Raw genomic sequence first — 14,607 nt, 5'->3', positions numbered from 1 at the left:
TCATACATGGAATATAAGAAATAGTGAAAGGAATTATAAGGGAAAGGAAGGGAACTGAGGGGGAAAAGTTAGAGAAGGAGACAAACCATGAGAGACTCCTAACTCTGGGAAACAAAGGGTTGTTGAAAGGGAGGTGGGTGGGGAAATGAGGTAGATGGGTGATGGGCACTGAGGGGGGCACTTGATGGGATGAGCACTGGGTGTTATACTATATGTTGGCAAATTGAATTTAAATTTTTTAAAAAGTGTTCAATTCAATAGTGTTAAGTAGCTTCACATTGTGGGCAACCAATCGCCATAATGAATAGACAGAATGATATCCAGGTCCATCCATATTGCGGCAAATAGCAGGATTTCCTTCCTTTTATGGCTAAATTAAATTCCTCTGTGTATGTGTGTGTGTGTGTGTGTGTGTGTGTGTGTGTGTGTGTACACGTGCATTTTTCTTTACCCAGTAATCAATCCATAGATGGATTTGGACATTTAGATCATTTCCATGTCTTGGCTATTATATATAATGCTGCAATAAACCTGGGGTGATAGTAATTTCACTTCCTTTGGATATATACCCAGAACTAGAATTGCTGGATCATATGGTAGTTCTATTTTTAATTTTTTGAGGAACCTCCATACTGTTTTCAGTAGTAGCTGTACTGCTTTACACTCCTACCAACAGTGCACAAGGGTTCTCTTTGCTCCTTTTCTCCACATCCTTGCCAGCATTTATATATTTTTAGTAATAGCCATTCAAACAGGTGTGAGGGAGTATTTCATCGTGGTTTTTGTTTTGTTTTTGTTTTTTTGTATATTTTTTATTGGCGTTCGATTTGCCAACATATAGCATAACACCCAGTGCTCATCCCGCCAAGTGTCCCAGTCAGTGCCCTCACCCAGTCACCCCAACCCCCTGCCCACCTCTGTCTGTTTCCACCACCCCTTATTTGTTTCCCAGAGTTAGGAGTCTCTCATGTTCTGTCTCCCTCACTGATATTTCCCACTCATTTTCTCTCCTTTCCCCTTTATTCCCTTTCACTATTTTTTATATTCCCCAAATGAATGAGATCATATAATGTTTGTCCTTCTCCGATTGACTTACTTCACTTAGCATACTACCCTCCAGTTCCATCCATGTTGAAGCAAATGGTGGGTGTTTGTCATTTCTAATGGCTGAGGAATATTCCATTGTATGCATAGACCACATCTTCTTTATCCATTCGTCTTTAGATGGACACCGAGGCTCCTTCCACAGTTTGGCTATTGTGGACATTGCTGCTATAAACATTGGGTGCAGGTGTCCTGCCATTTCACTGTATCTGTATCTTTGGGGTAAATCCCCAGCAGTGTAATTGCTGGGTCATAGGGCAGCTCTATTTTTAACTCTTTGAGGAACTTCCACACAGTTTTCAAGAGTGGCTGTACCAGTTCACATTTCCACCAACAGTGCAAGAGGGTTCCCCTTTCTTCATTGTGGTTTTGATTCGCATTTCCTTGATTTTTAAGGATGTTGAGCATCTTTTTATATGCCTGTTAGCCATTTGCATGTCTTCTTTGGAAACTATTTAGTTCCTCTGACCATTTTTTTTAATTTTTTTTTATTTATTTATGATAGTCACACACACACACACACAGAGAGAAAGAGAGAGAGAGAGAGAGAGAGAGAGAGAGACATAGGCAGAGGGAGAAGCAGGCTCCATGCACCGGGAGCCCGACGTGGGATTCGATCCCGGGTCTCCAGGATCGCGCCCCGGGCCAAAGGCAGGCGCCAAACCGCTGCGCCACCCAGGGATCCCTTCTCTGACCATTTTTAAATCAGATTTTTTTGTTTGCTATTGAGTTAGATGAGTTCCTTATACATTTTGTATCATTAACCCCTTATCAGACATATGATTTCCAAATATTTTCTCCTATTCTGTAGGTTGCCTTTTCATTTTGCTAATATTTTCTTTGTGCAGAAGTTTTATGGTTTGATATAGTCCCATTTTTTTGTCTTTGTTTTCGTTGCCTTGGCTTTTGGTATCAAATCCAAAAACTCATTGCCAAGACTGATGTCAAGGAGACTACCCCCTACATTTTCTTCTAGTAATTTTATGGTTTCAGGTCTTACTTTCAAGTTTTTAATCCAATTTGAGCTGATTTTTTTTCCTAATCATATCCCTAACAATTCGTGATACTGAGCATCTTTTCATGTGCTTGTTGGCCATTGGTATAACCTGTTTGGATAAATGTCTGTTCAAGCCTTTGGTCATTTTTTTAAAAGATTTTATTTATTCATTCATGAGACAGAGAGAGAGAGAGAGAGAGAGAGAGAGAGAGAGGCAGAGTCATAGGCAGAGGGAGAAGCAGGCTCCACACAGGGAGCCTGATGTGGGACTCGATCCCGGGACTCCAGGATCACGCCCTGGGCTGAAAGCAGGTGCTAAACCACTGAGCCACCCAGGCATCCCCCTTTAGGTCATTTTTAAATCTGGTTATTTCATTGTTGCTCTCTCACAAACAAATACATAAATCTGTAAAAAAACAAACAACCTTCCATTTATCAAAGGACACAATCAACAGAATGAAAAGGCAACCTATGGAATGAGAGAAAAGATTTCTAAACCATATATCTGATAAGGGATTAATATCTAGACTATATAAAGAATGATTATAATACTGAGATATAGTGTTATATCTCTTCTCAAGGGAAGCCCATACAACACTGTGTTATTTACTTTTGGCAGATGCTAGTATTACATGAATAACCATCCATAAATTTGGCTTATATTGTTTCATTCTCAAATAATCTTAAAGCATTCCTGACACGGTCATACTTGTATGTGTAGAAAGAGAGGTAGCAGTGGAACCACTTCTATTTACTTGGGACTGTGAGCTCACTGTGCAAAGCCCTTGCACATTTGGAAACAACACAGGCAAAGGTCCATTCTACTTGATACTGGAGTATTACTTGGCAAATCTAACCTTAGAGCTACATGGGTAAGATGGCACCCAACTAGTGGCTCATCTTATAGAATACCAGAAAGCTGTTTCTCAAAAGGAAAATGCTTTCTTGTGGAAAATGGCATAACTTGGCTGTCAAACTTAAAGTGTGATTCATCTGAAGAAGGTCCCAGAGATTCATGACTTTTTTAACTCAGAGAGAAGCAAGATATAGAAATTTGTCTTTACTTTGGAATCCCTCAAACCATTAGACCCCAGAAAAGTTCACTGAGACATCAGACCTCTCTGCATTTGCAAGGGATTAACATTTGGCTGTCTGAGATCAAGGATATCTGCCAAGCCATTTATTATATTATTCATTTTTATAATCTCTTCCCCTTTCTGAGTTAAATGTCATTAATGTCATGTGGGATACTTAAAACAATCTAGGTTCCTTTGTTTATTGTTCTATGCAACAAATAGCTCCTGAGTACTTTTTTCATGTCAGGCTCTTTTCTTGGCTCTGGTGAGACAATAGTAAAGTAAGGTCCTTGCCCTCAACAGTTCACATCCTAGTAAGACAGATTATAATAATATAATATAATATAATATAATATAATATAATATGATATAATATAACATAATATAATATGCAGCATTGTGCAAAATAGTATTATAAAATAGAAGCAGAGGACAGAAGATGTAGAGTGCTGGGTTTTTTTCTTTTTTAAAATTTTTATTTAAATTTTAACTGGCTAACATACAATACAATATTGGTTTCAGGAGTAGAATTCAGTGATTCATCACATACTGCAATACCCGGTGCTCATCCCAAGTGCCATCCTTATGGCCCATCATCCATCTATCCCACTCCCCACCCACTGCCCTCCATCAACCCAGAGTTTGTTCTCCATAATTAAGGATCTCTTATGATTTTTTCCTTCTCTTTATTTTCCCCCTACCGTATGTTCATCTGTTTTGTTTCTTAAACTCCATATATGAGTGAAATCATATGGTATTTGTCTTTCTCTATCTGACTTATTTCACTTAGGGAAACATGTTTTGGCAAGGTTTTTTTAAAGAAATCAAAAAGAAATAAGGGAGTGTCTAGTAATTTCAGTGGTTGATCTTGGACTTCTCAACCTCCAGAACTGTGAGAAAATAAAATGTTTGTGGTTTAAGCCACCTAGCCTATGGTATTTTTGTTACAGCAGCCCAAATGGGCTACGACAATATTCTACGGTACTTAGATGCCTGAGAGCAAATTAGAATACTGGAATTGTGTGTTAACCACTTCATTTTTGCAGTAGTCATCAGGGATCTGGACTCTTGAAAATCTTAGAGGCTTATGCAGATCAACTCAGGGAGCTTATCCCATTCCACTCTTATATTCAGGGCAATGGCAATTGCTGTCTCTGAGTGAGAATATCTCTCCCTAGCACTCTTCTCAGAGCCTTAGCTATATCCTTATTCCGGAGAGTATAAATCAAAGGATTGAGGGTGGGAGTAATGATGCTATAAAACACAGAACCAACTTTGTCTTGCAATGGAGTACGCTGGGACCTGGGCCTCATATATGAAAAGATGCAGGCCCCAAACCAGAAAGAAACCACAATGAGGTGAGAGCTACAAGTAGCAAAGGCATTTCTCTTACTCCCAGCTGAATGCATCCGAATGACACTGTGGAGGATGAAGGCATAAGATGTAGAAACTAGGAAAATGGGGAGGAGGAGGAGTATGACACTGCTGATATACACTATGGTCTCATAAACAGTGATGTCTCCACACACCAACTTCACAACAGCTGGAAACTCACAGTAGAAGTGGTGGATTTTCCGAGACCCACAGAAAGGGAAATGCATCAAGATCACTGTGTGAATTAGAGAGTTTATGGATGCCCCCAACCATGACATGACAGCCATCATCAATCCCACCTTTCTGTTCATGAGAATGGTATAACGAAGAGGATGACAAATGGCAACATAGCGGTCATAGGACATGAGAACTAAGAGAAGACACTCACCACCACCCAGAGACAAATAGAGGAAGTGCTGGGTAGCACAGCCCACAAAGGAGATGGTCTTCTTGCCAGATAGGTAATTGGTAGCCATCTTTGGGATGGTTGTGGAGACATGCATTAGATCCATGAGGGAGAGCTGACTGAGCAGGAAGTACATGGGTGTGTGAAGCTGGGCATCAGCACAGATGAGGAGAATAGTGAGCGTGTTGCCACTCACTGCAATAAGGAAGACCAATATGGTTAAGGAGAAAAGGAAAAGGTGGATGAGAGAGTCATCAAAGAGGCCTTCAAGGATGAAGTCTGCCAGAAAGGTCTGATTCCTCTGCCACATCTCCCCTTTCTCAGTCTCTGGGGGAAGAGGAAGCAGAGGTGAAATGTGATATCAGAAATACTGGGGTTCAGCACACAAGACAGTAAGCACCTTTTGATCTACCAAAGAATTTGTGAAGAGAATTTTTTTCTATTTCTCATTCTTCAACAGCTCTAATTCTTAAAGTAAACTGAAAGAAAGAAAGAAGAAAGAAAGAAAAGAAAGAAGAAAGAAGAAAAAGAAAGAAAGAAAGAGAAAGAAAAAAGAAAGAAGAAAAGAAAGAAAGAAAGAGAGAAAGAAGAAAGAAAGAAAGAAAGAAAAAGAAAGAAAGAAACAAAGAAAGAAAGAAAGAAAGAAAGAAAGAAAGAAAGAAAGAAAGAACTTCAAATCTCTCAGTACAAATGTAAGTCTGAAATTCCAGAACAGATTCTATTAAGTGCCAAACTTCAAAACAAAAGCCTCTCCTCATTAAGGAATAAATATATATACACACACATATATGTGTATATCTTTATATACATATATACTTTTACAAATATATATATACTTTATATATGCACTAAATATTATATATATTAGATATATACTTTTTTATAAGTATATATGTGTACAATTTTTTGTAAGTATAAAGGTATATACATATGCACTTAATGGATTGTTCAGAAATTTGGCCTTACACAATTGTGAAAGCTGGTTAAGCAGTCTATATAAAAGGCTCTCACCTTAGTGTCTGATGGTGGAACTTGAAGTCCATCGGGCTAGTGGTAAAGAAGGGAAATGGAAATGAAGTGCATTAGATCAAGGGCAGGCTGGAACCCACAAGCATGAACTTAAATAAACCCACAAAGGCAGACTAAAACCCACATCAGCTCTTGTGCTTCTGGAATTGTTGGTATGGTTATCTTGCTGAAGCTGGGGCCCTTCCTAGTGAGGCTAACCATGCACACTTGGCCCAGAAGTCAGAGAAACTAGAGGAGGATCCAGGGGGAGGTAGAGCAACTCAGGCCCAGTTGCTGCCTCATACCAATGAGGTAAGTCAGCAGATCAGCAACAACATATGCAAGTTACAAAATGGGGCTTCCCTTCCACCCTCTAATCTCCCTTAGAATCTCTCCTATAGCCCTCTTTCAACAAAAGTGTACAAAAATGGGAATTCTGAGAAGTGTAGTTCACCTTAGGCAAGCTGACACATTTCAAGACCACCAGAGCCCATCCCCTGTTAGTTTGGCATTCATACGCATCTCCTTAAACCAACAAACACAACAAAGTCATCCTTCTGCCTAACATAACTATCCTGCATACAACCAAAAATATGCAAAATATTCCTATAACAAACAAGGAAGAAATACCCATTACTATTGTCCACAAAATAAATCATCCTAAGTGTCAACCCATTCTGTGACATCAGTTAACACTCTTTCAGTCACTCCTGTTCATTCCAATGGACTCACAAGCAAAGTGGCCAAAGGGGCAGGAATCAGCTCAGCAACATGGACCTCCACTCACCAAAACCAGCCTAGCTACAGACACTGCTGGTGCCCAGTCAGCCAACGAGAGACCAACACAGAGTCCCTGATATGGCAGCATTCACCAGGGGAATCAGCCAGCTGCTTGGCGGCAGACTGATTATGCTGGACTGCTTCCATCGTGGGAGGGACACAATTTTGTTGTGACTGGAATAGACACTTACTCTGGGTATGGTTTTGCCTTCCTTGCCTCCAGCGCTACTGCCACAACTACCACCTGTGGACTTACAGAATGTTTTATTCACCATAATAGTATTCCAAGAACCATTGCTTCTGACTAAGGAACTCATTTCACAACAAATGAAGTGTGAGATTGGGCCCATGTTCATGAAATCTAATAGTCTTACCACACTATCATCTTGAAAGAACTGTCTTGATAGAACAGTAGAACAGCTTTTTGAAGATTCAGTTACAGCAACAGTTAGTTGGCAACACTCCTATTGCTAGAGCAATGTCCTCCAGGATGTGCTATATGCTTTTAATCCACATCCAGCTTCTGGTGCTGTTTCTCCCATCACAAGGGTTTACAGGACCAGGAATCAAGAGGTGGAAACGGAAATGAGTCCTCTCACTCTAACATCTATAACGATGATCCACCAGCAAACATTTTGTTCCTATCTCTGGACTTTTAGCCTTTGCTGGTTTAAAGGTCTTAGCTCCAAAGGTAGAAAGTCTTCCATAGGTAACAACAATGATTCCATTTACTGAGAGTTGAGACTGCCACCCTGCCACTTTGGGCTCCTCATATCATTGAATCAACAAGCAAAGGAGGTTATTCTACTGATTTGGTGTGATTGATCCTGACTTGTAAGAAGAAATTGAGTTTCTACCACACCGCAGGGATAAAGAGTATGTCAGGAATATAGGATATTTTCTAGGCTTCCTCTCTGTACTCAAATGTCCTGTGATAAGTCAGTGGAAAACTACAACAACCCAATTCAAACAGGTCTGCTAATGGCCCAGATCCTTCAGGAATGAAGATTTGGGTAACTCCACAGACAGGGAACCATGACCAATTGTGGACAAAGGGAATATGGAATCAGTAGTAAAAGAAGATAGTTATAAACACCTGCCATGATCATGGGAACAGCTGCAGAAACAAAAAGTGTAATAGTTATAGGCATTTCTTCCTTATTTTGATATGAACATTTTGTATATGTGCATTACCTGTATGTTTTGGTTTTATTCCCCTGGGTCATCCCTTTCCTAACATAAGATATATTAATATAGTTAACTTCATATCTCAGTATTTAAAATTATAGGATATAAAAGGGGGAGTATGAATGAGATAGGAGTAGAATGAATACTCATCTAAAGGTAAAAAGGGGATTTTGTATCATCTTATGGGAAAATACTTGGTGTGTTTTGTATCCCCTTCTTAGGAAAAGTTTAATATGTTTTTGGTTGTACATGGGATAGGTGTATCATGTTAGATGCAACTTGGTATTGTCTTTATTTGGAATTAAGTATGGTTTAAAGAGTTGTGTATAGGTGCCAAGTGGACATAAACAAAGCCACCATATTTATATACTTGAACATAAGTGGGAGATATTACCTGGATAGGCCTGAGAGCCTTCAAATCCAGGTTGATAAAAGTAGGATTATAACATTTAACCAGCCAGATTTTCTGATCCGCCCTTTATCTAATTCTTACATGAATGCTGATCATAATGAAAGCTTAGTCTGCATGGTGAAGACCAACTCAAAAGAATAATAGTCCAAATTGATCCCCAGAATATCCACACCATCCCTCTTTATGTTTTTCCTCCCTGAACATTTCCCTAGATTTTAATGCATTCCAGATTATCTACTTCATTTTTAAAGCAGATAACTCAGAACCCAATGTGTTCTTCAAAGTATAATTTGACCAATAAGAAGTCCCATTTATTATTCTCTCTCTCCATATTAATACAGACTATTTTTGACCACCACCTCACATTGTTATTTCAAACTTAGCCTCTTGTGGACTAACAGCTAAACTTTCTCCATGCTCCCTCCAATCACTCCAGCGCCGTGAAACACCCACATATTTTGCTTTGACTTAGGTATCCATATGCTCCCCTATTTCCTTCCTCAGTTTCCATCTTTCTCTGTAAGGCCCCATAGTGTAAGCTTTTCCATCACCTGATTCATGACTCTCTTCTTCTCTTAGACAACTCTCCTAATAATTTCCCTTTCTGATTTGTAGCCCTCGAGTGACTTTTTCTTCTGCCTTCTCTGGCAGCTTTCTTCATGAACTGACCAAATATCACCCTTAGGCTAAAGAGATGAGGAAATAAGCTGACAATGCTTTAGGATGCCCTAGTTTCTAATAAAGGTTTCCTAGTCCCAGCCTTACCTTACCTGAAATTCCCTCTGCAGAGACTTGTGGGCAGAACAAGTATAGAAGTGGAATAGAGAAGGCTGAATAGGTCCACACTGACTCACACACTGATCATTCAAACAGGTTTTTTTTCTGAGGTGTTCATCAGACTTCCTTATCTAATCCTGGAAATCTCCATTTACCAGTGGAATGGTAGAGAAGATATTGCCCTATACAGTCACCACTGTTGACATTAATTATCCTAGTGACAGAGTGTTACCAGGAGCAACAGTAAATGAAATTCTGTAATGCTCCTGCAATCGGTACTCAGATTTTACACTCCAGTACACATCAGGACAGATTGCATAACTAAACTTCTTTAACCTCTACCAGTTGGGCCTTTGAATCATGCATATGCTTCATCTGCCTCTAAACATATATCTGAAGCACTGCTCCATCCCAAAATGGTAATGCAAACTTTGAATTTGCATTAATGTGATCTGATTAAGAAGCTACATTTAATACTAGCATAATCATCAATGAATCCAGAATCAAAAGAAAATCTGTTTGGGATTTTCTCCTATTTTGAATAACTCAAGGCACTCTCTTCTTCCTTTATACTTCCTTTCCTGCTGGATAAAATAAGAATTTTTTCCTAGCACTGGCATTTTTAGAATAGGCCCCTTCTTAACTGCATAAATGATTCTTCAGCAGGAATCGTAGGGGTTATAATGAGAATAAAATTGACCTGACATGAACCAATCTTGAGGACAGAGGAGTACCATCTGCAAGAAATAGAACATCCCCCTAACCCAGAGGACCTATGATGTCAGCTGAGGCAAACTGAGGACACTACATATATGGCATCAGGGATCCCAGCCCAGAAGACACATCCTGAATCTCTTCTGGAAACCATTACTCAAGATGCCAATTAGACTTGCCATATGCATTGAAATAAGCATTCCCAAAGGGCTTTGCTTGGAGTTTGCTTGTAGGGGTCTGGGGAATGAGATATTTTGAGGAGTGTAAGTCTGAAGATAACATGGGAATATCTTCTCCAAGGGCCAATTAACCATGAAGTCAAGTAATCCCTAGAGTCTTGGCTTGTTTTTCATCTTAGAACCCAGATCTCTCTAACCCCTTTCTATCCAACTCTTTTGAGAGCACAATCTAGGGAAGATCTAATCCCTATTGCTCACAACACACTTTTGAGGGTTTCCCCATGTGCCATATTATAGAAAAGAAGTCAAAGAATGAAGACAGGCAATTATCACTAGTCTTTCCCACCCTGACTGTGGGCCAAACTCCAATTTTATAGACTACATTAATATGTGAAAAGATTTCAGATACAAAAGTTTAAAAAGAAAATGACATATCTGTACATCTTCTTTTTATTTACTACCATCTCATTCTGATACCATGCTCTTCCATTATAGGGATATGTTGAGCTATTCTCTGTTCTCTATCTCAACTGAGACACTAAAATGTCTACTTTATGGATTTTAGCTTGTGGTTTATTCTTTGGGTAGATCCAATGTATCATTATTTTCTTCACAACCCACTTTTGGAGCACCTGGCTGGCTCAGTCAATAGAGCATCAACTCTTGATCTTGGAATTGTTAAGTTTGAGACCCACATTGAGTGTAGAGATTACTTAAAAATATAATATTTTTTAAAACCTACTTTCTAATACTTTTACCTGGTGCTCTTTTTCTCACCAGAATGTAATCTCTAATTAAGGCAGTATGTCATTTATACAATTCATTAATTTCTTTGAAAAATATTTGATAAGCATCTGCTGTGTCCAAAGCACTGTATTTGGGTAGCATGTGGACAGTGATTAACATGCAAGCATAGTCCCTTCCCCCATGGGACTTACAAATAAAGCAAATAAATAAATATATCATGTTCAACTAAGAATTTGCACTAATCAATACTCTTGTGACAATACTCAAGTGACATAAAACAAAACTTATACTATCTTAAGGGAAGGGTATGGAATCATAGCAATGAATGGGATAGAACTGATCTCAGCTAGATTCAGTAACATAAAAATATGAGTGTCTTCTTTGCCTATCTTTCATCTTGGCTTGGGTCTCTCTGTTGATATTCTCTCAGGCATTTTTATATAGAGGGAATACATACATCTGGAAGCTCTGATGCTATACTTATGGCTTCACATCCAATACTCTACCACCTCCAATTTAACAGTGGTTGTTCCCACCATCCAATCAGAAAATCTGCGCAGCCCGGGTGGCTCAGCGGTTTAGCGCCACCTTCAGCCCAGGGCCTGATCCTGGAGACCTGGGATTGAGACCCATGTCAGGCTCCCTGCATGGAGCCTGCTTCTCCCTCTGTCTCTCTCTCTCTCTCTCTCTCTCTCTCTCTCTCTCTTTCTGTGTGTGTCTCATGAATAAATAAATAAAATCTTTTTAAAAATCAGAAAATCTGTTTCAGAGTATTGGTGTAATACGCAGAAGGGTCCTGAGGAATAATTAAATCTAGACCACACACTGCTATGGTTCTGCCTAACAAATCCTAAAAAGAAAGATCCAAATGGATTCAAATCACAATATCCTAATTGCATTCCAGAACAAAGCTCAAGAATATTTGTAGGGATACAAAAATAACCAGGACATGCCAAGGTAGATTCACAATGTCTAGCATTCGGTAAAAAATTAAGAAGCATGCAAAGAAACAGGAAAATATTACCCATAATAAATAGAAAAATCTGTGACTTGAAACAACCCAGAACTGATAATATACCAACTTGGGGTATCTTACTGATTATGTTGTTTAGATCAGACAGAATTCGCAAAGACATTGCACTTACTAAGATTGTATTCCAGGCAGCCCAGGTGGCTCAGCGGTTTAGCACCGCCTTCAGCCCAGGGTGCAATCCTGGAGACCCAGGATCGAGTCCCACATCAGGCTCCCTGGATAGAGCCTACTTCTCCCTCTGCCTGTCTCTCTCCCTCTCTCTCTTTCTCTCTCTCTCAACCTCTGTCGCTCATGAATAAATAAAATCTTTAAAAAAATACTGTATTCCATCTGTTCAAAATGCTAAAGGAAAGATTAAGCATGTTAGCAGAGGCAAGAAAAATAAAACACACACACATACATGTTTATAGCATTGAAAACTACAGTGTCTATAATGAAAAATAATCCAGGGTAATTAGCAGCAAATTGAACATTGCAAAAGAAAATACTGGTGTATGAAGACAGCAATAAAAACTATTCAAAATGAAACAAGACAGGAAAAAATGTAAAAAATAATGAACAGAGCATCTGTGAGCTTTAGGACAACCTTAAATAGTCTAATATACATATAATTGGAGTCCTGAAATAGCAGAGACAGAAAGGATAGAAAAAAAATATTTGAGGAAATAATAAAAACACTATGAACTAAATAGACCTGATTGACACTTGTAGAACACCCCCTTCAACAAAAGAATAGTACACATCTTTCAAGTGCATATGGAACATTTATCAAGATGGACCATATACTGTGTATAATAAGAGCATCATTAAATTTTTAAAGAATTTAGGTCACACAAAGTATTTTTTCAGATCACAATTAGAAAGATATCAGAAAAATCTTAAATATTAACTAAATAGCATAACTCTAATGCATATCAAAGGAGAAATCAGAAGAGAAATAAGTAGATATTTTGTTTTGTTCAAACCACTCTAATAAGGTATGACTGACATACAAAAATCTGTATATATTTAATGAATAAAACGTGATGAGTTTGGAGATCAATGTACATCCACAAAACCGTCACTATAATCTATGTCATAAACATACCCATCACCTACAAAATTTCCTGCTGCCTTCCTTATTATTTTTTGGTGATAAGAACACTTAACATAAGATCTCTTAACAATACTGTATTGTATACTTAAAATTTTGTTAACTATAGGATCTGTGCTGTACAGCACATTTCCAGGACTTATTCCTCTTGTATAACTGAAGCTTTATACCCTTTAACTAATAATTCCCCATTTCTCTCCCCATCCTGTCCTTTGCAGCCACCACTCTAATCTCTGCTTCTATGAAATTGACTAGTTTACATTCCTTATATGTATAAGTGGTATCATGTAGCATTTGTCCTTTTGCATCTGATTTATTTCACTTAGCTAAGTCCTCCAGATTTATCCATGTTGTCAAAAATAGCAGGACCATGAGGCAGTTAGGTGTCCAACTCTTGACTTCAGCTCAGGTCATGACTTCAAGGTCATGGGATCAGGTCATATGTCAGGCTCTGTGCTGGGCACGATATCTGAGATACTGTTTTCAAGTCTTTAAGATCCATAGTGAGAAGTGGGATTTCTAGATCATATGGTAGTTCTAATTTTTTGAGGAACCTCTATACTGTTTCCCATAAACTTTTGCTTTCTTGGTAATAGACATCCAAATAAATGAGGCAATATTTCATTGCACGTTTGATTTGCATTTCCCTGATGATTCGGCACGTTGAGCACTTTTTCTATGTACCTGTTGTCCATTCATGTCTTCTTTAAAAAAAAAAAAAAAAAGATTTTTCTCTATGTTTTCTTCTAGGGGTTTTACAATTTCAGATCTTACATTTAATATCTAAATCATTTTGCCTTTTTTTAAGATTTATTTTATTTTTTAAAGATTTTATTTATTCATGAAAGACACACACACAAAGGCAGAGACACAGGCAGAGGGAGAAGCAGACTCCATGCCAGGAGCCTGATGTGGGACTCAATCCCAGGACTCCAGGATCACACCCTGGGCCAAAGGCAGGCACCAAACCACTGAGCCACCCAGGGATCCCCTCATTTTGATTTTTTGTGTAAGGACCCAATTTCCCAAAAACCACTTATTGAAGAGCCAATAATTTCCTCATTCTGTGTTCCTGGCACCCTTGTTGAAGAAAAATTGACCAAAATGTCAAATTTTAAATATTTTATTTTTTTAATAGTAGTATAGCTTTAGAGACCCAAAAGCTGAAATGAAATAAAATTTTTAAATATCTTATTACCTCAAAAGAAGGCACAAAGAGAGTAATACAAAAAAAAAAAAAAAAGCAGAAAGGGGAAATCAAAAACAAGCAAGTTGATAGATTTAAACTCAACTATATCAATAATTTCATCAAGTATAAATGGACTAAACATTTCAACTAAAAGCCAGAGATTCTTACAATGGGTAAAGAAGCAAGACCTGAAAGTGTATGTCATGCTAAATGAGAAACTGAAAATGAAAATCTGTCAACAAGCATTCTATATATCCACCATAGCACTGATAATGGTAAAACTGAGGAAAGGCAGATAAACTGTACCTTCAGGTTTTTCAAAGGACCCTGATACTTTTGACTCTGGAAATCTTTTCTATTTCAGAATTATCTATCTTCTGTATTCTTTCTTTTAGCCCTGGAAAGATTCCAGATCATGAAGAATTGAAGGGTAAACTGTCGATATCCAGATTCCAGAGGAGTTGTGACTTTCTCTGTTTCCTGAGAGTCTCTCTTGGCTCCAAAAATGGAGTCAATTGCTTATAAGTCAT

At 38.4% G+C, this 14,607-nt stretch overlaps 1 protein-coding gene across 1 annotated transcript; it reads right to left on the bottom strand.

Moving 5' to 3' along the window:
* Positions 1-3,683: 3,683 nt before the first annotated feature.
* On the bottom strand, positions 3,684-5,386 carry LOC121486277 (olfactory receptor 2AE1). Its single transcript, XM_041747138.1, has one exon. It carries the CDS (start codon positions 5,265-5,267, stop codon positions 4,308-4,310), a length of 960 nt encoding a protein of 319 aa, XP_041603072.1. The 5' UTR covers positions 5,268-5,386; the 3' UTR covers positions 3,684-4,307.
* Positions 5,387-14,607: the final 9,221 nt, after the last annotated feature.

This window comes from Vulpes lagopus, chromosome 3 (assembly GCF_018345385.1).
Source record: "Vulpes lagopus strain Blue_001 chromosome 3, ASM1834538v1, whole genome shotgun sequence".
Lineage (NCBI taxonomy): Eukaryota > Metazoa > Chordata > Mammalia > Carnivora > Canidae > Vulpes > Vulpes lagopus.
Note: the sequence above shows the minus strand (reverse complement) of the source record. Positions and strands in the feature narration are given on the sequence as shown.

Excerpts from the sequence above, each read along its gene's own strand:
- LOC121486277 (XM_041747138.1), bottom strand. The coding sequence starts at position 5,267 with ATGTGGCAGAGGAATCAGACCTTTCTGGCAGACTTCATCCTTGAAGGC.